The sequence below is a fragment of the Papio anubis genome, chromosome 11 (genome assembly GCF_008728515.1).
Source record: "Papio anubis isolate 15944 chromosome 11, Panubis1.0, whole genome shotgun sequence".
NCBI lineage: Eukaryota > Metazoa > Chordata > Mammalia > Primates > Cercopithecidae > Papio > Papio anubis.
This window is the reverse complement of record NC_044986.1, coordinates 36942527-36966988: the sequence shown is the minus strand read 5'-3', so window position 1 is coordinate 36966988 and position 24462 is coordinate 36942527. Positions and strand designations below refer to the sequence as shown.

The 24462-nt window shown below is 42.5% G+C and overlaps 1 protein-coding gene across 8 annotated transcripts in view; it reads right to left on the bottom strand.

Moving 5' to 3' along the window:
* The window catches only part of PIK3AP1 (phosphoinositide-3-kinase adaptor protein 1), a 126599-nt gene that overhangs the window by 94411 nt on the left and 7726 nt on the right, over nt 1–24462 (bottom strand). For 6 of the 8 annotated variants that reach the window (XR_004176932.1, XM_031652154.1, XM_031652155.1 and 3 more), the window contains exon 2: nt 21777–22193. Coding sequence is in view for 7 of the 8 variants with exons in the window: in XM_031652154.1 (XP_031508014.1) it covers nt 21777–22193 (417 nt within the window). In the remaining variant the exon portion in view is untranslated. Of the gene's footprint in view, nt 1–12444; nt 13083–13388; nt 13634–21776; nt 22194–24462 lie in introns of those variants that run through there. The other 2 variants (XM_021943536.2, XM_031652158.1) reach the window with 2 other exon arrangements.

Genomic DNA, 24462 nt, shown 5'->3' with positions numbered 1-24462 from the left:
AATCTGATGGGGAGGCAGGAAGGGGTGGGGGATAGGAAATTTCCCTTGAAGAAGCCTTGGCAGAGTAAGCGCACTCTTCTTCTTCAACATTATATTTATGTGCCGGAGGGGTATTGCAGATTTAGGGACAAACAACTCACCCACCCGCCCTTGCGCACCTCATGGCATTTTCACTGTTGATTCGACAGGCACTTCAGGGCCTTTTGCTCCTCCCAGCCAACGTCATTCCCCACCCAGGATGAAGATGAGGCCTTGCAAAAACACACCACCTGAGCCCTCTATAGTTCATAAACAGTGACAGTAAAGGGGTTGGTGATAAGAATCAAAGGGCAAGGATAAGATGTCACAGGAACTCAGCACTTGATACTATCTCAATAAAATACGAGCCCATGGAAATGTACTATGATACATTCCTCAGAAAATCTGTTTATAACATGGCTTTCATTTCTCTCTAAAATTAATTTTCTAATTAAAACATAAAAATTACATATATTTATCAGGTACACCATGATGTTTAAAAATATGCACACATTAGGCTGGGCGTGGTGGCTCACGCCTATAATCCCAGCAGTTTGGTAGCCCGAGGTGGGTGGATCACTTGAGGTCAGGAGTTGGAGACCAGCCTGGCCAACATGGTGAAACCCCATCTCTACTACACATAAAAACATCAGCTGGTGTTGTGGCACTTGCCTGTAGTCCCAGCTACTTAGGAGGCTGAGGCGGGAGAATCACTTGAATCCAGGAGGCAGAGAGTGCAGTGAACTGAGATCGTGCCACTGCACTCCAGCCTGGGTGATAGAGCAAGACTCTGTCTCAAAAAAAAAGAAAAAGAAAAAAGAAAGAAAGAAAGAAGAGAAAATATGCATGCATTGTAAATTGGCTAGATCTGGCTAATTAACATACGCATTACCCCACCCCGCCCCCGCAATCTTTCACACAGGTAGGATCTAGATGTGCTTATCTCTACATCTAACTGACTCAAGAACGAGGGACAGCCCTTTAGCTGGGCCATTTCCATAGTTTCCCCAAATGCCATTTTGGTCATATTGCTGTCCCAGGCAACAGAAGGCTCCCTGAGATAAGATGGGTAAGGCTCTTACCACATCCTGATGTTGAAGGTTCTTCTTTCACTGACTCAACATGACCTTCATAATTATTTTTCCCCACTATCCCACTCAGGCCACTTCTCAGCCCAAATGCAAACGCATCCTGTGCTTTCCTCTCCCTGTGCCTTGCCCATGGAGTTCCCTCGTCCTGGGATGTCTTTCCCTTTCATCCTTACCGATGCCCCTTAAAATCCAACCCTTTCTTTCAGTGCCATCCTCTCCATGAAGTTTCAACTGTCCACCCCATTGAAAGCCCTTTCTTATTTTGCAGATTCTATGTACATGCCAGTCCCATAGCAGGCAACTTCCACGCTTAGCAACTGAACTCATCCGAGCAACTGAGTTCTCCGTCCTCCCTCTACCCCACAATCATGCACCATGTCCTGCTGGTCCTGTCTGCTTTTTACCCCTCCAAAGTGTTCCTCCTTCTCCTTTCCCACTGGCCCTGGTCAGCTCAGGCCTACAGCACCTCTCCCCTGAAAGAATGCAGCAGCCCCCTGCCCAGGCTCCAGCCTCCAGCCCTGCCCGACACGGCCATTCCGGTGTCAATGTTCTCCCTTAAATTTAGTAGAATTCTGTTTTCTGTTACTACTGTCCAGGAATCCTAATCTGCCCTCCAGGGCATCTTCAGACAACACTGTTCTTACTTCCGCATAAGAGTCCTTCACATGTTTGAAGGTAATTATCACCTTCAAACATGTTTTCTTCTTTAGGAAGACAGCAAAGGATAGAGGATGAAACTCTTGAGTTCAGTGTTGGAGGCCTGGGACTTTTGATTTTAACCAGTTGAGTATCCTTGGGCAGGTCATTTGACAATGCTGAGCCTCTGTGCCTCAGTTCCACCCCACCCCAAGTCTCGCTCTGTCACCCAGGCTGGAGAGAAGTGCAGTGGTGCAATCACAGTTCACTGTAGCCTTGACCTCCTGGGCTCAAGTAATCCTCCCACCTCAGCATCCTGAGTAGCTGGGACTATAGGTGTGCACCACCATGCCCAGCTAATTTTTTATTTTTTTGTAGAGATGGGATCTGACTATGTTTTCCTGGCTAGTCTTAGACTCCTGGGCTCAAACGATTCACCTTGGCTCCCAAAGTGCTGGGATTATAGGTGCTGGGATTGTGCCCAGCCCAAAAGTGCATACACTCCCAGTTCTTTCCTCTACTCCTCAGGCCCAGGTACGTTTCCAGATCGCTCATCTTCGCGTTGCTTGATAAGAACAGCAAACTCCTTTTGGGAAAATCTTGACCCCTCCACATTCACCAAGTGGTGTGAATGGCAGCTGCCAAGTTTTTAGAAAGCCCACACTCCAGGCTACCAGAGTGGACCAATCATAGTCCTCTAAACTCCTGGCCACAGTTAATCAGCCTAGAGTAAGGCACCTGACCAATTAGATCCTACCCTGAGATTTTTAAATTTGGGGCCAGAGAGAATAAATACTGGTTCCTCCTTAGGCGTGGAGTTGGAAGATGTGAGGTATGGAAGCTCCTAGGGGCTGTAATTCTTCTTGGAGATGACTCATCAGAGAGAATGATGCCAATATTCGGAGACACAGAAATGAGAAGTGGAGAGGTAACCCCATGGAGTTCAAGTCCTTGGCTCCAGGTATCTCTGAGGACTAACTGCACCCCTTCCCTGCCCATAGCTTGCTTAATTCCTCTTTTTCCCAGATCGGAGTCCCCTCCTTCCAAGCAAACAAGCACAAAGCAATACATTAACCTTTCAAAGCAGGCCTCACATGGAGATAGCTGTGGCTTGTCTGTACCTCCCACAAACCCTCAAACTAACTCCCTACTCTCGCCACCTCCCGCATACAGCTACTGCAGATGCGTAAATGGAGTTTGTGTATAATACAAGAAAGGATGTTATATCTTACTGTATGGCCACTGTTCCCAAGGGAAACTCAAGATGCGTCTTAGAGCAATTGTGCCCCTCGCTGATTCATACTGAGCATGTGGTCACCTCAGAACTTGAGCTCCTTTTCATGTGAACTGTGGAAGCCAAGCCTTTCCCTTTGCCATGCTATGACTGTAGAGGTGGGTTTTATTTTTATTTTTTTCTTGGAGCGGGGAGGTGGTGGGCAAGGCTTGGGACCTAATTGCAATAATTCAACACTTAACTTAGTCAAATGTTATACGTTGGACTGGGGCCAGTGTTCCAGCTCATCAAGATTGTTTTAACTCAGGATTCCATCACTGATGGCAGAATTTCCCAACTGGTCTACCAAATAGAATGAATTATAGATGTGCCAGGATATTCATTCCTTTTATTCTTTGCTTGGTGAAGTGAAGCTTAGGACACTTAACTCATGTTAGTGGCTCCTAATTCTTATCATTTTCTGAGTATTCCTATTTCAAGTTCCCATAGTTATGGTAACATTGGGAAGGTAAATGTTTTATAACATAAAATTATTTACTAACAAAAAAATGCTCATTAATGAAATCAGTTCCTACTTAAACATCTCTGCTTGCTTAATCTTGATGCATATTTTCATCCAACAAGTCATATTTTTGTTTCTTAGTCTCTCCCAGATTTATGATTTCTCCACAATAAACTATGAATGCAATGTGATTTGGTTTTACAGGGTAATTCTAGATTTTGCAAAAGAGAAATTTTTTGAAGTTGATGAAAGTGATGTTGGAAAAGTATCACAAGTAAAGCTGCTGACAGTTGGAGAGGTTACCTACTGGACAGAAGAAAACCGATAGAGATGCTTTCTAATAATCAAAATCGAATAAGATTACATGGTGGTTAAGAGGAGGCCTTAAGAAAATTGTAAAAGTCAAATGTGTTGTGAATCATATTTCAATACCGCTGTTTTAAAAAGCCAAATGTGAACTAAGAAACGTTATGTTGTGTCTGGGCACAGTGGCTCACGCCTGTAATCCCAGCGCCTTGGGAGGCCAAGGCAGGCGGATCACAAGGTCAGGAGACAGAGACCATCCTGGCCAACATGGTGAAACCCCATCTCTACTGAAAATACAAAAATTAGCTGGGTGTGGTGGTGCATGTCTGTAATCCCAGCTACTTGGGAGGCTGAGGAAGCAGAATCCCTTGAATCAGGGAGTCGGAGGTTGTAGTGAGCCGAGATCATGCCACTGCACTCCAGCTGACTCTGACAGAGCAAGATTCCGTCTCAGGAAAAAAAAAAAAAGAAATGTTATATTGTTTTAGCAAAAAATTATGTCATAAAAATGTACTCAACCCCTCCTGTACAAAACCTAACAACAATTGATTTAGTCCTTGTGGGGTTTTAGAATTAGCCTGTAAAAAGGGTATAGTGCAGTGGTAAAGCATTTGACTGCAGAATTAGCCTACAGCTGAAATTATAATCAAAACTGTGTTAATATAATAAATAAATTTATTTTCTTAATGTTTAGTTTTGTTTTTCAAAATAAAAGTCCAAATCAAAAATTTATTTTTGTATTTACTATGAAATTTTGACCCAAGCTTGATTGTATCCACCTTGAGTGAGCTTTTCCCAGGATCAGTTGTCATTAGATTATGAGGGCTTCCTAAACCTGCCTTGTTGCCACTCCTGCCATTGTTGCAGCTTTCATCCATTGCTCCTTGCCCTGTCCACTGTAGAAACACAGAAAAGGCCCTGCCCTCTGCTCTTCCATGTGACAGGCCTTCAAAACTCTAATGATAGTTCTTGTGGCTCCAATAAAACTTCTTTTCTTTACAACAAGTTCACTTCTTTCAAGTATTTCTCATCTGACAGAATTTGAAATTCTCACATTCATTCTATTCAGTCATTCAACAATTTATTCAGGGCCTGCCATGTCAAGTACTGCTCTAGGCCCCAGGAACACAGCAGTGAGCAATCCCCCCAACTTCCCACCCCACCCTGCTCTTCTAAGGGAGGCTTCCATTCTGTTAAGGGGACAATAAACAACATGAGTGAATAAATGAATGGATGGATGGATGGACGGACAGACAGATGGACGGACGGATGGATGGATAATTGGACGGATAGATGGAAAGATGAATAGTTGGAAAGATAGATGAGTGGATGGATGGATGGATGGATGGATGGATGGATGGATGGATGGATGGATGGACGGACGGACGGATGATTTGCGTGTGCACTCCTCGGTCAGCCTGCCACTGAAATGTTGAATACTTCTCCAGATAAGCTGACAAATGCAGGGTAGAGGAAGAGCTTCTTCACTGATGCCAATACTTCTGTTCATAAACCTTCATGTAACACTTTCTTGGAAGCAACATTGCTCTGTTGACTCATGTCTTCAACTAAAGCCACCAGATCTTACATACGTTATTCTTCAAATACATATCCCTTTATCCTGTTCTTGTGCAACTGCTGGACTCTGTGCAGAATTTTATATTGATCTTTATTAATTTGCAATAGACTCACATATAGAATGTAAAATCTGTAAACTGTGGGAACATATTAATATACGCACATCAGCATCACTGCTGTCTACAAACTTAAGAAACCAAATGCTAATTTTAAAATTGAGTGCTTGAATAAAGCTACTCTAAAATTTTAGGTACTCCTAATTACTACTCTGAAAAAATGACTGCCCTGCCTGAAAGCCATGGTTAACCTGGGCTCTAGGATACCATTAAATAGCCAAGCATATAGCATTTGCTATAATTACAAGCTGGGCCTTTTCTTCTCTTTTTCAAGATGTTTGCTCAGGGCACTCATTTTTTTCTTTAAAAGATGCTGTAAGGACCTATCAAAGAGGCCCCCATGATATCTCAGGTCTGCTTTCTGATTCAACGGGAGCATCCTTCATACCTCTGGATACTCCTGCCATTAAGTAATTAATAGGGTAACCGGCTGTTTAGTTTCCCTCTCCAGCTAGGACGCATAAACTTCACAAGGGCAGGGGGTGCATCTGACTTTTTCATCAAGTCTCCCCTGGATCTTGCACAGTGCTGCACCCATGGCAGTCACTCCAAAAACTCAATAAATGTTTGATGAATATAAACATAAATTTACAGTCTCATCTATGCGACTAACTGTGTAATATTGGGCAAGTCATCTAATCCCTCTGGGTTCTATTTCGTTCATTTTAAACTAAAGGGATTAGTCCAGATGACCCCAAAGTTCCCTTCCCTTCTCTTCCCTTCCCTTCCCTTTCCTTTCCTTCTGTCTCTCTCTCTCTCTCTCCTCCCTCCCTCCTTCCTTCCTTCTTTCCTTCCTTCCTTTTTTCCTTTTTTTTTAGACAGGATCTCCCTCTGTTGCCTAGGCTGGAGTGCAGCGGCACTGTCCTAGCTTGCTGAAGTCTTGGGTTCCTGGGCTCCAGTGATCCTCCCACCTCAGCCCCTCAAGTAGCTGGGTCCACAGGTGCATGCCACCACACCTAGATAATTATTTTATCTTATTTTTGTAGAGATGGAGGTCTTGCTATATTGCCCAGGCTGGTCTCAAACTCCTGGGTTCAAGCAATCCTCCAGCCTCAGCCTCCCAAAGTACTGCACTTGACCCTTTTCTAGTGTTCATATTCCATATTTCCATCTTGTTGACTCAATGGCTTCTTGTCTCTGTTTCCCCATCAAAGACTCTAAAGCTAGATTGTTTTGCAGAGTATGGGCAAGTTTGAATCACATGCATGCCCTGGACCATGGGAAGGACTAGGTCAAAACACTGTTTAAAAGATTTCTATAACCTACAGGGACTCCTAATTCAAAGTGACTAAAAAATAAAAATAAATATTTAGGCTGCCAAATAACTATACAGTTAATTCAGCATTACATTTTTCCGGAAAAAAATCTATAACACAAAAATGCGATCACAGTCAGAGACCTTTTCTGGCAACAAACCAAGGCTTTGAGCAAGGATATTCAGAAAAGTTTAGAAAATGACTTTTACACTGTTGGTGGGATTGTAAACTAGTTCAACCATTATGGAAAACAGTGTGGCAATTCCTCAAGGATCTAGAACTAGAAGTACCATATGACCCAGCCATCCCATTACTGGGTATATACCCAAAGGATTATAAATTATGCTGCTATAAAGACACATGCACACGTATGTTTATTGCAGCAATATTCACAATAGCAAAGACTTGGAACCAACCCAAATGTCCATCAGTGACAGACTGGATTAAGAAAATGTGGCACATATACACCATGGAATACTATGCAGCCATAAAAAAGGATGAGTTTGTGTCCTTTGTAGGGACATGGATGCAGCTGGAAACCATCATTCTCAGCAAACTATCGCAAGAACAGAAAACCAAACACCGCATGTTCTCACTCATAGGTGGGAACTGAACAATGAGATCACTTGGACTCGGGAAGGGGAACATCACACACCGGGGCTATCACGGGGAGTGGAGGAGGGGAGGGGTGGCATTGGGAGTTATACTTGCTGTAAATGACGAGTTGATGGGTGCTGACGAGTTGATGGGTGCAGCACACCAACATGGCACAAGTATACATATGTAACAAACCTGCACATTACGCACATGTACCCTAGAACTTAAAGTATAACAAAAAAAAAAAAGAATGTAAACTAAAAAAAAAAAAAAGAAAGAAAAGAAAAACCCTGGTTCAGAACAAGTTAACAGGTTGGTTCTGTTTAGAATACTAAATGCCAGATCCTGCAACAGAAATGTTTTCCCACATTTCACATGCTCAAAAAGCCGAGTCAACAGCTAGTGCTAATATTATTCTATCTGCTAGTTATGATGAAAGTCCTTCCTATCTTATTGCAAGCTTTAACTACAACTATAGCCTCTAACATTAGCTGTAAAAAGAAACTTATTTTAGTCTAATTTAAAAGTAGAGCATTTTCATTTCATCATCAGCCTCCCCCACTATTTCCTGTGTTATCAGATGTTGGAGAGTAAACCAGCAGTCTGTGAAACTGGCAAATTGGTAGACAAAATAGGCACATTCAACCAGCATTTTCTTAAATAAGAACCTAAGGTGGTCTGACTTCTTAATGGTGATGGAGAAGATGCACATATTCAGAAGTTATAAACCCAGAAGAAAAAGTACCAAGGAATTCCCAAAATGACTAAGCCAATTCTAAAGGTTTCCTCCAAAACTCTATAGATTGCCTCACTTTTATGCTCTCCTTTAAAAAAAAGACACAGCCAATTTAATCTCTGCAGAGACAGACCTATGCATATCCCAAGGAACTAACAATTCCAATTGTTGACTAGCTCCTGGATTGGCATACTCAATTCTTTTGCGGGACAGGTTGCTGTATCTGGCACATTTTTAAGTGTGGACACAGAAAAACACATGTGCTGTGTAGGCTCTTGTTTTGAACTTGAAGAGTAGTTTTCTGTTTAAAACACCCTATGTTACCGAAGACAAATTTGCTCCATGGAAATGGTTAACAATCCAAAGGGCATCAAGTCCCTACATAGGATGCTCATGGGAAGGACATCTTTTCTGCAACTGGGACATTCAAAATGGTCCCAAGAGTTAGGAAAACGGACAATAACTCATGAATATATTCACTCCTCCAGTCGTCATCCATCCAACCACCATTTACTAGGCATCTACCATACATAAAACATTGTCAGTAAGAGACCAGTATTGTTTTTCTAAATATAAACAATGAAAATTTTAAAAGTCTCCCAATTTTTCCCCACAGAACAGGCAATTTTGATCAGTTACTGATTTTGTTCATTTTTATGTGTCTTAGAAAACCAACTGTCCTATTTAAGTCTAAATTTTACCAAACTGGCTGAAATTGAAATTTTTCTGCCCAGAATGAAGACCATATGACAAGCCTATTGTGGTTTCAATAACTTCTCCAATGGGCAGATCAAGAATCATTTAAGCCATTAAATCATCCTCTTTCCTGGGTCATCTCAGACCTCCCCTGGGTCATGTGAATGCCTGGTGGAAACCAACTGAAAAGCTGTGAAAACATCCTGTAATAACAGGGAAATGAACAAACCCATTCTGTAATGCATATTGACCCGCATTTCCTCTGCCCCCATTATCTAGCTATGAACCCACATGCATAAATCTTCATGTAGACCATAGTAAACAGTACATGTAAAATGTTAAATACATACATTCCTTCATACCCACACAGATAATGGTATAACGTGATACACTCCTAAGACTCAACTGGAGCTAATATCCATGAACAGAAAGTTATTATTAATGTATTTAAAGTTTCGTTTAAAATTCTATTGAGAAGGATAATTTGTTAGCTAAAATGAATATACTACTATACCTTGATAGGATTTGGAAAAATTTTAGATAGAGACCTAGCAATGAAATACAAGGTATGTAAAATCACACATAGTTGGAATTATGAAATTTCATGGCTATAAATGTCTGAGATGTCAACATGTTTTCCACATAAGCATTTTAAAGAGAGCAAAAATAGATCCAGAGTGGCCAAGTGAATTGCCTCAGGTGGCTCAACCAGTTTCTGTAATCTGGAAATACACACTCTTATTCTCTTACTAATTGTCATAAAGAGTGTAGTAACCTAAGAAGACATCAGCCTAAATTTGACAAGAGTCAAAATATGACTCAGTGATAAGCTGCTGTTCTCTCTTTATAGGCATTAGCCCACCCCGAGTGAGTGATGGTGCAGTCATTACAGCAATAACACAAACCAATACCATGTTGCTTCCCCTTATCAGGTCACCCAAATGAAGCTGAGGAAAACATCCACCAAGTTTGTACACGCGAACTCAACTTGAAGCGCACCCTACTTGGATTATCTGAGTGCAAGCCCAGCATCTTCCCCTAGATTCTATTTTTCTCTTCAAAATTCCTAACTAAAAGTAAAACAGGCTGGGTGTGGTGACTCATGCCTGTAATCCCAACATTTTGGGAGGACAAGGAGAGGATTGCTTCAGCCCAGGAATTCGAGACTAGCCTGGGCAACATAGTGAGAACCTATCTCTACAAAATAAATTTTTTTTTAATTAGCCAGGCATGGTGGTGCACACCTGTGGTCCCAGCTATTCAAGAGGCTGAGATGAGAGGATCGCTTGAGCCTGGGAGGTTGAGGCTTCAGTGAGCTGTGATGGTGCCACTGCACTCCAGCCTGGGCAACAGAGCAACACCCAGTCTCAAACAAACAACAAAAAGTAACACATGAACATAGAAAAATTAAAATACTGGAGAAATGTCTAAAACAAGAGGTTCAAAATGTCCTCCATCTACCCAAAGGTCACCACTATCAGCAGTTTTTTGTGTATCTTTCAGGAAAAAAAGTAATGCATATGCCAACATAGATATATTTCTTTTTAAATATACCTAAATCACATTATACCATATGCACTCTTCTTTATCTTAGTTTTTTTCTTTTTATAAATTCTGGCAGACTTTCCATAGCAACACAAAGAGAACTTCCTGGTTCTTTCTGAGGTCTGGGTGGTATTCCATTGCATAGATGCAACAATAATCTATTTAATTGGGCCCAAGGCCAGACATTATTTTTTGAAGGGCAGACAAGCACCTGGGTTTGATTTTGTCTTCACAAAGGCTGCCAGGAGCTCTGTTTCATTAGTTCTGATGGTAAGCTGTCATTTCGAGGACAGAAACTCTATTGTTAATCAAAACCAATTTTGTCTCAACTAACACTGTATTTCTGGAGCCTGGGAACACAGCTAAACAGGTGACAAAATATAGAAGGGAACAAAGAAGGGAGGAGTGGGAAGGAAAAACAAGAAAGAAGAAAGAAGAGGTCAGTAGTGAGGGAAAGAAAGAAAAAAATAGGCTGGACGCTGTGGCTCACGCCTGTAATTCCAGCACTTTGGGAGGCCGAGGCGGGTGGATCACCTGAGGTCAGGAGTTTGAGACTAGCCTGGCTAACATGGTAAAACCCCATCTCTTCTAAAAATACAAAAAAATAAAATAAAATAAGCTGGGCACAGTAGTGCATGCCTGTGATTCCAGCTAATAGGGAGGTTGAGGCAACAGAATTGCTAGAACCGAGGCGGAGGTTGCGGTGAGCAGAGATCATGCCACTGCACTCCAGCCTGGGTGATGGAGCAAGACTCCATCTCAAAATAAATAAATGAATAAATGAATAAATAAATAAAATAAGCACCTGGCAGATGCTCATTCAATACCTTTGGAATGACTGAATAAATGAATGAATGAAGAAACAAGAAGAGGTGTACTTTTAACACTTAAAATATTAAAATACTAGGCTGGGCGTGGTGGCTTACACCTATAATCCTAGCACTTTGGGAGGCCGAAGTGGGTGGATCACCTGAGGTTGGGAGTTCAAGACCAGCCTGGCCAACATGGAGAAATCCCATCTCTACTTAAAAAAAAACACAAAATTAGCCAGGTGTGGTGGCGCATGCCTGTAATCCCAGCTACTTGGGAGGCCGAGGCAGGAGAATTGCTTGAACCCAGGAGGTGGAGGTTGCAGTGAGCCAAGATAGTACCACTGCACTCCAGCCTGGGAAACAAGGGCAAAACTCTGTCTCAAAAAAAATTTTTTTTAATTAAAATACTAACTGATATATGGCTCCTATTCTCTGAAAAGTAGACATTCTTTTTAGCTTCACTGTCCAATATGGTAGTCACTGGCTACATATGGCTACTGAACATTCAAAATCTCTGTTGTCTATAAAACACACACTAAATTTCAAATATGAAAGAAAGATGTAAAATATCTCAATAATTGTTATATTGCTTATATATCGATAAGAGAATATTTTAGATATATTATTACATAATATTATTAAAATTAATTTTACTTTTTTAAAATTACTGCAGCTGCTAAAAAATTTTAAATTTCACATATGGCCCACATTATACGTTTATTGGATAGTGCTGGTTTTGAATGTAGATGCCATCATAGCAGTGACTGTGTCTTTCCTGCTCTAACTCAGCACCCAACACAGGGCCTTGAGAATATAATAGATGCTCAATAAATAACCATCAGATGAACAGCTGGCTCTGATATCTACATAAGGCAATAACCAGGCCTTAGACTACAAGACAGGAGGCCCTCACCCAGATCCTAGCCCTAATGGAAAAGCATGTGAGTGACTTTGGGCAAGTCACTGAACCTGCCTGGGCCTTGTTTTTGTCATCTTTAAAATGGAAATAACATTAACATCTGCCTTATAGGGAAATTGCACAGGCCAAATGAAATAATGTTGATAAAAAAGTTTTGAAAGGGTAACACAGATGTCAGGTCCCTCCTGAATTCTACTATTCTCTTCTAGTAATAGTTCCAGGAGAAGTGAGATGCAAAAAATACTGAAACAACAGGGTAAGAAATTGACCGATAAAATTCCTACATCTGATGTTTCCATTCCGGCCTACATTAGAAAATTCAGACAGAGACAGGTGCAAACTTGAAATTCTCACACAAGCGGAAATTTCAGCATTCATGACTCCCTTTTCCCCACAGCTCACCAAACACAATTGACATAGGGACTCGCAGATACTTCTTTGAGGGACTACGAAAGTGTAACGCAACAGGAGAAGGCCATCTCTGGGTGGCTGCCGAAGCAGCAAGAGAGGCTGAGTTTACCACCCCAACAGGAGCTCTTGGCTTTGCAGGAAAACTGTAATCCTGGGCGACTCTGAAGGCTCAGGGGAAAATTTCCATGGGCACAAAATCTATTGTAGGCATTAGTCCTCATTAACTATTCCAGGAGCAGCCAGCAGGCAGTGACCCACAGTTAAGAGTGTGAACAGCCCCTGATTCTGCAAGGCAGTTAGGGTATCAGGCAGGGGAAACCCCAGGTGACTCTTGGACAGGCTGTAGCTTTTTAGTGACATTGGAAGGAATTCACCATCCCAGCTGGGTATCTTCTTCCCCAAATCAAAAAGATCATTTCAAAAAGGAAGAGAAAAAGAAAGCGTCCTTCAGCAGGGGATATGTAAGGAGGATCCTGGAGGAGGCGATTGCAGAGTAGCTTAACCCACAGCAGAGAAAGAGCAAATCCAACAGCCCCTGGCCACAAGGCAGCAGGACAGCAGCACCACAATCGTTGCTTTCAAGAGATCCAAGCCTAGACTTTCCCCTCAGTCCTGCAAGGTGCCCCATAAGCCCCAGAAGTCGCCCTTGACTTACCATCTACGAGGCTACCCCACCGAGCAGAGCACAGCAACTTCCCCTTTGCTCAGAGGGTCTGACTCCCTTCTCTTCTCTCGGGGCTGCTGCCTGTGACGTGCCAAGGCCAAGCTCCGAGCCCCTTGGGACTACTGTGTCATGACCTGCCCATAACCGTCCATAATAGCCTGTAACAGCCCACAGGGCCTGAGCTATCGCAGGCTCCTGTGACCCAAAACCCAAAGGACAAGACACCAGGCATGGAGCAAAGCTCAAAGCTGGGCTGCACAGCAGAACTCACCTGAAGGCTTTTTGAAATTCTTATTCCCAGGACAAACCTCTAGAGATTCCTCTTCAGTAGGCCTAGGGTGGGGCCCAGGTACCCACATTCTAAACATAGTGCGGGGAAATTGCCAATGCTCAGCCTGACTCGGGAATTTGTGGCCTGGAGCACTCAGGGAAGCTTCATTTTCTCTGATCCTTTCTCTTCCTTGAGCTTTCTTCATTCTTTGTCCCAGTGTGGAAGAGGAGGGTGGTGAGGGAAGACTTAGGGGAGAAGCAAGGCAAAGTGTAAGCTTTCTAGGCCCAAAGGCCCTGTGTTCCACAGTGAGTTCCAGTGCTTACCCCAGTCATTTAACCTCTCTGAACCTTAGTTTTCTCATCTGTAAAATGGTGCTGAAACCATCTGTGCACTCGGGGTTGTGGCAGGAATAAATACATGTAAAACACCTGATGCATTACACAGGGTAACTGTCACAAAAAGCATTCATCTTCTTATGAACTCTTTCCCTGAGGGGAGGAGGGTACAAGTTCTCCATACGACTAACTTTGCAAGAGAAACTGCAAATATAAACAACAGACTGAACCAAGCATAAAGGGAAGAAAATAAAATAAACAGCAGTAAGGAAGGCGGTAGATTCAGGCTGCATGGGGGAGAGTGGGGAGATGCTGAGAGCAGGCTTGCAACCCTGTCTCTGGGGACTCTATAGCAGTATGATCCAGAGGAAATTAACAGAGATTCACAAAGATTTAGGCATGAAGCTGTATGAAGATTTATTGCAATATTATTTATAAAAGGGGAAAATTTCAGGAAAAAAGTTTCTTTTTAAATTTAAGAAAAGTTACACAACGGAATATTTTCAGCTATAAGAAAGAAGAAAATCTTGCCGTTTGTGACCATGTGGATGAACCTGGAGGACATTACGCAAAGTGAAATAACCCAGACACAGGAAGGCAAATACAGTATGATCTCACTTATATGTGGGATCCAAAAAAGTCGAACTCACAGAAGCAGAGAATACGACAGTGTTTACCAGGGACGGGGCAAAGAGGGGGACTGAGGAGATGCTGGTCAAAGAGTTAAACTTTCAGTTTTAAGATTAATAAACTCAGGCCAGGTGCGGTGGCTCATGCCTGTAATCCAAGCACTTTGGGAGGCCAAGGCAGGAGGATCATGAGGTCAAGAGATCGAGACCATTCTGACCAACATGGTGAAACCCCATCTCTACTAAAAATACAAAAATTAGCTGGGCATGTTGGCACGTGCCTGTAGTCCCAGCTACTCAGGAGGCTGAGGCAAAAGAATCACTTGAACCCGGGAGGTGGAGGTTGCAGTGAGCCGAGATCACACCACTGCACTCCAGCCTGAGGACAGAGCAAGACTCCGTCTCAAAAAAAAAAAAAAAAAAGGCCGGGCACGGTGGCTCATGCCTGTAATCCCAGCACTTTGGGAGGCCGAGGTGGGCAGATTATGAGGTCAGGAGATTGAGACCATCCTGGCTAACAAGGTGAAACCCCATCTTCTACTAAAAAAAATACAAAAACTTAGCTGGGTGTGGTGGTGGGCGCCTGTAGTCCTGGCTACTCAGGAGGCTGAGGCAGGAGAATGGCATGAACCTGGAAGGCAGAGCTTGCAGTGAGCCGAGATCGCGCCACTGCACTCCAGCCTGGGCAGCAGAGCAAGACTCCGTGTCAAAAAAAAAAAAAAAAAAAAGAATAAACCTTGAGAATCTAATGTCCAACATGGTGATTATAGTTAATAATACCACATTTTTTACTTGAAATTTGCTAAGACTAGACTTTAAGTGTTCTCACCACACACACACACACACACACACACAATGGTAACTATGTGTGCTGATGTATGTGTTAATTAATTTGATTGTGATAATCATTTCACGAAGTATATGTATAAAAAATCACTTTGTATACCTTGAATATATACAATTTTTTGAATATATACACAGTTTTTATTTGTCAATTATACCTCAATAAAACTAGAAAAAATTAATTAATTAGTTAATTTAGGAAAACATTTTGGAATCCATTTGATTAGCTGAAAGCAGTTTTAAATATTCCTTTATTTTTCTTTTTCTTTGAGACAGGGTCTCGCTCTGTCTCCCAGGCTGGAGTGGAGTGCCACAATCACAGCTCACAGCAGCCTCGACCTCCTGGGCTCAAGCAATCCTCACACCTCAGCCTCTCCGGTAGCTGGGATCACAGGCACAGGTCACCACATCCAGCTAATTTTTGTATTTTTTGTAGAGATAGGGTTTCCGCCACATTGCCCAGGCTGGTCTTGAACTCCTGGCCTCAAGCAATCTGTTCCCCTCAGTCTCCCAAAGTGTTAGAATTACAGTTGTGAGACACTGCACCCAGCCCTTATTTTTTCTTTTAAACTGTAGTTTAATATTCAGACTAGAACATTAATATCAACAAAGGAAGGACAGATGTAGACATATAGATATATTCCTCTAAATTTTTCCCATGGAAATCAAAGGCAAAATATATGACACTTGTGGGTATCATGAGAGCTTCTGAAACACAATGGGAATGGAGAGGGAGGGGCGAGGCAAAGAGAAAATAATGCATATAAAGAAGCAGACAAGATCTCCATTGTAATACTATTAATAAATAATATTGGGAGAATTCAGCTTAATGCTTCCCTGCACCCTCAACACACACACACACACACACACACACACACATCACACGAATGAGAACTTTTGCAAAAACACTGAATATCACCCACAGAGTCCTTTCCCACACAGTCTAACACAATCTATTTTTATATTCCATTGAGATTTGAAGCAAAGAATACAGCTCCAGTAAAAAGAGGAAATAATTTCTGTGCTCTACCTGGGGTTTTCTCACTTCCTTATTTTAAAATAATCCTCCAGCTAGTCCAAAAAATTCAGATCAACAGTCCAGTCTTCTATGCAGACATTTTGGAACTAAACTGAATCAGTTAAAAAGGTTCTCGGTAATTTGCCATCTTCTTAGAAAACTTACAATGTATATTACAGCGCTGGAGGCTGGAAGAAACCTTCCAAATCATCTGATCCAACCCCATCATTTTACAGATGAAGAACTTGGGAAATAAACTGGCTGATCCAACACACTGAAGACTCTAATTAAAACATCTGCTTAATTTTAAGGTGGCTGACAAATTTGGAGAGTGGGGTGGGAAATAAAACCTCCAAAACATATTTCAGTAGTAATTTTGATCAAGGGGTTTATTAAATGAAGAAAGAGTAAAGGTTGTGATCCCAGAGCACCCCATCCCAACAACTAGAAACCTGAGAGACTGAAAACTGCCAGAGTGAATGCACAGAGCAGGGGCAAAGGAAGAGAATGCAGGAGCTCCACCCTGAAGTCTGATGGCTTAAGCACCAAACACTGGCCTAATTTTATACCTAATGGATGGGTGTCCAGGAGTTGCCCTGATGTGATGGTGCCTCCATTTCCAGAGAAGTGGAGATTTGAGAAAATACTTCCCATGTGACAGAGGTACCTGACCATTGACCTGACAAAAGAAAGGTGGCTTAGACCCCTTGTTGGTACTCAGTGGTACCTGGACCAGCAGCATCAACATCACCTGCGAGCTTGTTAGAAATGCAGAATCTGGCTGGGCGCAGTGGCTCACGCCTGTAATCCCAACACTTTGTGAGGCTGAGGCAGGCAGATCACTTGAGGTCAGGAGTTCAAGACCAGCCTGGCCAACATGGTGAAACCCCATCGCTACTAAAAATACAAAAATCAGCCAGGCATGGTGGCGCATGACTGTAATCCCATCTACTCAGGAGGCTGAGGCAGGAGAATTGCTTGAATCCAGGGAGGCAGAGGTGGCAGTGAGCTGAGATTGCGCCACTGCATTCCAGCCTGGGTGACAGAGCGAGACTCTATCTCAAAAAGAAAAAAAATAGAGAGAAATGCAGAATCTTGGCCCCACCCAAGGAGTCAGTGTATGCATATTTACAAGATCCCCAGGTCCTTCTGTGCACATTAAAATTTGAGAAGCATTGTTTAGCTAGCATAGCAGCAAAAGAAAGTATAATTGACTACCTGTAATCTAAGTTTCAAGAATAAAATAACTGCCTCTACTCTATTACCCACTCCACTCTCTTTAATCTTTAAGCTTTATTTTAAATGGTCTAAAATTTAGCCTAAATTTTAAATGGTCTTAGTGAATATCTCATTAAATAGTCCTTTTTATCAAAAGGTATCTCAAAGTTAAGAAAAATATACATATAGACATGTAAATATTCTGGGACTTTTATCATTTTAAAGGGTTACATAAATTATAAATTGAGGTATTTTTCCTGCTATTTACTGCTGGGGTCTGAGTAGCAACATGACCAGTATTTCTTCAGTTGGGAGTCAAAAACCTCAGGTATACCAGGTGAAGGAGGAAAACTGAATTCAGAAGAGAAATGTGTCCCTGGTGAAAAGGGGAACTTCTTATAAGGGAACGTTATGATCAAAAGGCTGTAAAGGTCACATGGCCCAACCCCAGTCCCAAAGCTAAATCCCTTTACAGCACATCTGCAGTATCTGCTCCCTTACTCCTGGAAATGTGGTGCTTACCACCTTCGAAGGCAACCCATTCCACTTCACACAGCTCTAATAATTAGAAAGTTTTTCCTAAAATTTGTCTCCCTATAGGTTTTAATAGCCCTACAATCAATAACTCCACAATTATTGTCTCTACTATTAGTTCATCCCCATTATCAATTATCCATTGCACTTCTCTCTTTTTTTTTTTTTTTTTTTTTTGAGAAAGGGTGTCACTCTGTTGATCCCCAGGCTGGAGTGCAGTGGCTCAATCACAGCTCACTGCAGCCTCAACCTCCCAGGCTCAGGTGATCCTCCCACCTCAGCCTCCCAAGTTGCTAGGACTACAGGTGCACACCACCATGCCCAGCTAATTTTTGTATTTTTTTGTAGAGATGGGGTTTTGCCATGTTGTCCAGGCTGGTCTCAAACTTCTAAGCTCCACAAAAATCCTTCTGCTCCAGCCCCTCAAAGTGCTGGGATTACATGCTTGAGCCACTAAGAAAATGCCCAGGCAATTTCTTATTGGGATTTTTTTTTAAACACAGAAAGTCAAAGAAACAAGTTTCATGTATTTATTTCTCATGGGACTGGGCAACTGGTGGTAGTAACATATAAGAAAATATTAACTTTTGCTTTTATTTTGAGGTGCCTTAGGAAAACCTCATTATGCAAGAGGGGTATTTTTAAAAGATGGGTTATCACAAGTTATAGGAAATGTACCTAAGAACACAATTATCCCAGAAATGTAGTTTAGGGAGAGTACTGTTTTTAGACACCATTCTAACCCTAAGCTTCCTAGGAGACAAAGCAGGTATGAAAAGGGGCAAGAAGGTCATACTTCAAAGATATTTAAGATTTTCTGGCCTAGGTGAATCAGATTTTTTAGCCCGGGAAGTGTCTTACATCAATTCTAAATCTGCCACGTACAGAAAGGGAAGCTGGAACTCAAAGAGGCAAAATGACTTGCTCAGTATTAGGCATCTGGTTAGCAGCAGAGCCGGGGTGATACAGTGTCCCTAACCCTGGTCAATGTTCTTTTTTCTACACTACCAGACTCTGAGTATCAGGTTTGCTAAGAAAGCTTGTCCAGCAAAACAAATTAAGAATATGGCATCAGAGTCAAGGCCAACCAAGGGCCATGGCTCTGGAATACCCAAAAAGCAAACCCAAACCATCCTAGCACCAATAGAGATCCTGAATCCCCAAATTCACAAGCCTAATACCAGATAAGAAAGTTATATTGGGGCTATAAGCCTTCCTTCTTCCTCTTTCCTATAATTCCATTTGTCCCTATATCCATTGATTCTCAACTGCAAAGATATCCCACTAAGCAGCTTATTTTAATCTCCCATTAAAATAATCTCTTTCTGATGAGAAGTTCCTGCTCTCAGAATAGGAACACTCCATGAATTAGTTCATTCCTTCCGAGACACTTGAAGCTAAAGGCTCATAGCATACTGAACTAGAGTCTTTGGTAAAAAGTGAAATACTAGAAGAGATCAATTTATCCAGGCATTGAATCACTGGACACATCCAAACAATATTAAAATAATCCTTTTTACTATCTACTTCAAAAAAATAACACTACTGTAATTTTTTTTTTTTTTTTTTTTTTGAGACAGAGTCTTGCTCTGTCGCCCAGGCTGGAGCGCATTGGCACAGTCTCGGCTCACTGCAACCTCCACCTCCCAGGTTCAAGTGATTCTTCTGCCTCAGCCTCCTGAGTAGCTGGGACTACAGGCGTGTACCACCACAACCAGCTAATTTCTGTATTTTTTTAGTAGAGACAGAGTTTCACCATATTGGCCAGGCTGGTCTCGAACTCCTGACCTCATGATCCACCTGCCTCAGCCTCCCAAATTGCTAGGATTACAGGCATGCACCACCGCAACCAGCCACACTACTGTAATATTTTAAAGAGCAATCTGTTACAGCATACAGTGTGAGATGCCCAGTCAGCGGCAATACATCCATGGTGGGTTCCAGGGGCTGGCCTGTGAGATCCTAATGGACTGTTGCAGTGACAAACTCATCCACAGAAACAACCAGCTGTGTCTTAGTTTTCTGTATGTTAGGGCAGATCACAATTCCTTCAAAGTAATGAAAGACAATCATGCAAAAATGAATTATATGCTTTTTCCATCATTGCCTTTCTAAAGTAACGATAAGCAAACCCTAGAAAAAGTACTAATCCAGGTCCCAGGATTTCAAGTGAGACATGTCTTACATTCACATCAGTGATTTATGTTACAAAATTAGATGGAATCTTACTTTGTTAAAAGATGTGGTCATATTCATTGGTTTAGAGTAGGCAATTCCAGGGACAAAAGCACCTAGGAAGTTACATTAGCTTTTTAAGGTCACTGAAAATTAGTAAATTCTTGATTTAGTTTATCAGATGGCATAGGGGTGGGTGAGACAAATTAATGCCCAAGTCACACCAGGGATAACTGAGGCACAGTTAAATCAGGGCCATAATTTTCCAGGCTTCTTTGCTGGCGTCAGGTATATAAGATCCTGGGTGGCAACAGAATAGAATATAAACGTATAGCCCACTCATAGCCCATAGTGAGGCAAAAATAGAAAACAAAAAGAGGCCGGGTGTGGTGGCTGATGCCTGTAATCCCAGCACTTTGGGAGGCTGAGGCAGGTGGATCACCTGAGATCAGGAGTTTGAGACAAGCCTGACCAACATGGTAAAATCTCATCTCTACTAAAAATACAAAAATTAGCCAGTGTGGTGGTGGGCACCTGTAATCCCAGCTACTCAGGAGGCTGAGAGAGGAGAATCACTTGAAATCGGGAGGTGGAGGTTGCAGTGAGCCGAGATCGCGCCACTGCACTCCATCCTGGGCGTCAGAGCAAGGCTCTGTCTCAAAAAAAAAAAAAAAAAAAAAAGCAAAAAGAGGAAGAAAAGCTGTGACATGTGTCCATCCCAGAGCACGTCTTCTGTTATTGTTAATCAGAGTGTGTGTCACACTTCCTGGGGCCACTGAAGTCACTAACCCTCACAGAAAGGATCGGAATTTTCCTACTCTAAAAGGAGAAACAGGGCAAAATATAGAAGCTAGGCTGATGGGAAATAGAGAAGAGGGTTATTTCTCTATAACCATGTTATCGAAAAAAAACAATGCCTTGGCCGGGCACGGTGGCTCATACCTGTAAGCCCAGCACTTTCAGAGGCTGAGGTGGGTGGATCATTTGATATCAGGAGTTCAAGATCAGCCTGACCAACATGATAAAACCCTGTCTCTACTATAAATACAAAAAAATTAGCCAGGCATGGTGGCACACACCTGTAATCCCAGCTACTCAGGAGGCTAAGGCAGGAGAATCGTTTGAACCTGGGAGGCAGAGGTTGCAGTCTGCTGAGATTGCACCATTGCACTCCAGCCTGGGTGACAGAGAGAGACTCAGTCTCAAAAAAAAAAAAAAAAAAACTTTTTTGACAAAAATGTGAAGGTCGCATGATGATAAAATGGAAGTAACATGCAAGCAGGAGAGTGAGCAGTCTCATTCCTCACACCAACAGCAAACTAAGTCTCTGCCTCCCATCCCCACTACTTTCTAGGCTGGAACTCTGTCCTGTGTCTTCCAAGGTATAGAAAATTCTAGAAAGAAGGCTTTTGCCCTAGTACAGAAGACAAGGGACAATGTCCTCTTCTTCTCCTGATAGTGCAGGAGACCTGTCCTGCCCCTACCCCACCCCAGGAATAGGCTGCTCTAAACCCATAAATATGACCAGGTCTCTTAACATACTGAGATCCCTGCTCATTTTGGAATATAAATTTACACCTAGCACCTGGATTAATAAGTCTTCTAGGGCTTGCTTATCTTTAGAAGAAAAGCTTACCTTCGGAAATGGCTTTTTTCACAGCTGCCACGTAGGTCTCTGGCTCATCGTCACAGGTGAGCTCCTGCCAGTGGGCCCAATCTGGAAAGAAGTCTAGGAACTCCTCGCTGTCCCGCACGCCGCAGAGCAGCCTGACCACGCGGTGCGGAGGATGGAAGGCTCTCTGCAGCAGGGGCAGCAAGGCCGGCTGGTGGAAGTGCTGCACCAGCTCCGCGGACAGCAGCACCACGACACACCGGGTGCTGAGGAAAAGGCTTAGGTCCTCTGCCGAGAAGGAGGCCTCGGGGCCCAGCCTGTGAGTCAGTATCTTCTGGCTGCAGACTTGCCGACTGGACAGGAACAGAGTCTGCAGATACTGGCACCATTCCTCGGCATCCGGGCTGTAGATGATGAGGATGTCGCATCCTCTGGGCACCCCTGAGCAAGAATGAGGCACAGAAGCATGTTAGCACACCTGCCCTTCTAGGTGGCTCCCCAGAACCTGCAAAGGTAGAGCATCCAGACGCCAGGTCTGGCACCCACAATCTGTCATGGTGTGCCTCCAGCACACCAGCACACCTCACTCACTCATTTCTTTCCCCATTTACAGTCTGTGTTCCAATCATACCAGACTCCTTGTCTTAGACCAAACATACCACACTGTTTTATTTATTTCTTATTTATTTATTTAGAGACTGAGTCTTGCTCTATCACCCAGGCTGGAATGCAGTGGCCCAATCTCAGCTCACTGCAACCTCTGCTTCCCAGGTTCAAGTGATTCTCCTGCCTCATCCTCCCAAGTAACTGGGATTACAGGTGCCCACCACCACTCCAGGCTAATTTTTGTATTTTTAGTAGAGATGGGGTTTCACTATGTTGGCCAGGCTAGTCTTGAACTTCTGACCTCAAGTGATAGACCCATCCCCGCCTCCCAAAGTGCTGGGATTATACGCGTGAGCCACCAGGCCCGACCCCATACTGTTTTAGATCCTTGCACGAGTTATTGCTTCTGCCTGGCATGCACTTTCCCCCCACACCTAATGCAGTATGAGATTATAACAATAACAATAATAATAATAATAAATAATAATAATCCCAACAGCAAGCACTTATATAGAGGTTACTATGTTCCAGGCACTCTTCCAAGCACATTGCCTACTAAACTCATTACATCTTCACAGCAACTTTAGAAGGTAAGTTATTATTGGTCCATTCTTTAAAAAAAATGAGAAACCTGAGGTGTGGCAGGTTAAGTAATTTGCCCAAGATTCACAGTGGCCAAGCAAGGATTTGAGTTAAATTAGATATTTCACATAAACTGCTAAGCATAGTGCTTGTCATGTAGAAAACCCTCAGGAATTGGTAGCTGGTGTCATTATCCTCACACGAATATAAATAATGTATAATATTAAAGTGCACGGTAGTTGTGGTTGAATTAATGCTGTGACCTCCACAATACAATCTGCAAGGTGTCCCTAACCACACCTGGCCCATAACATAGGCTTTCTTCCTCTAACAAAGCATAAATGCCAAAAAGAGAGTCAAAAAGGGCTTTCAGGAATCACTTGGCCCAAACTCCTCGTTTACAGATGAAAGAAACACTTCATCTAGGAAGGTTAAGGGACTTGCTCAACTTCACACTCTAGATTATTGGCAGAGCCAGAACTGATGCTCAGGTTGTTCCCTGGTTCCCCGTCCAGCCTCCTTCCCAACTCACCTGCACCACCCATCAGGAACTATGCCAAGAATCTTACAAGTAATAAGTCATAGCTTCCAATTACCAAAGTTCAAAGAAGCTTGGCTCTTAACATAACTGTTACCACTGTTTTGGCTCATCATCTCTCCATGAATTCAACAAACTGTTCTGTGCGTGGTTGGAAGAGGTGAGCATAAACTGTCCATATGACACACAGGGAACTCAGAGAAGGAAGCTGGTCACATTTTATGAAGGTTGGGAACCATCTAAGTTGTAGACTAAAACAATTAAACGCTAGGCCTGGGCCGCATTTCGTTGATGTTTCCTGTTGAAAAGGACAAAGGCAGGACTTAGGCAAGACCTTAAGGCTCTGAAAAGATCATAGGATGAATCCTCTTTCCTGCCCCCATCCAACCCACCACTATATTCAAACCAAAAAGCAACATGTACAATGCAAGCCCAACATAGTTCTGATTTCCCCCAGGATGATATTACCAAATTTTGAAAAATAGCAAATAAAATGAATGTTTGCAGTTTCATTCTTTTTTCAGCCCCCCTGGTTTTCTGGAGCCCTACTCCAGTGCTAATATAGAGCCCAGTAGCCTTCTCAGCAGAAGCAAGCTGATCAACCTGAGAGTATTTTTGAAGGGAAGGTGTACAAATCTTTTAAAAAGTCAATCTTAGACAAACAGTGTGGAACTGGAGAAAACCAGACAGCAATTCTGATGATGACCTGGACATTCGTGGTTCTACAGAGAACTCAATTGTGATCACGGTCTGTTCCCTCAATTGTGAATATAATGGTCATTTTCAGGAATGCTTACCCTGATTCCAAAGCTTACACAGATTAAGGACAAAAATTTAATGCACCAGTGCTGCAGCCTTCCATAAAAATAAATAAATAAATAAAAATATTTGCTGTTTGGATCTTTTTTTCTCTGTGTAGAATATTTCTTTACATCTCAATGGAAAAATAATTTCAAGACTATAGAAGGTATAACATTGGCAAAG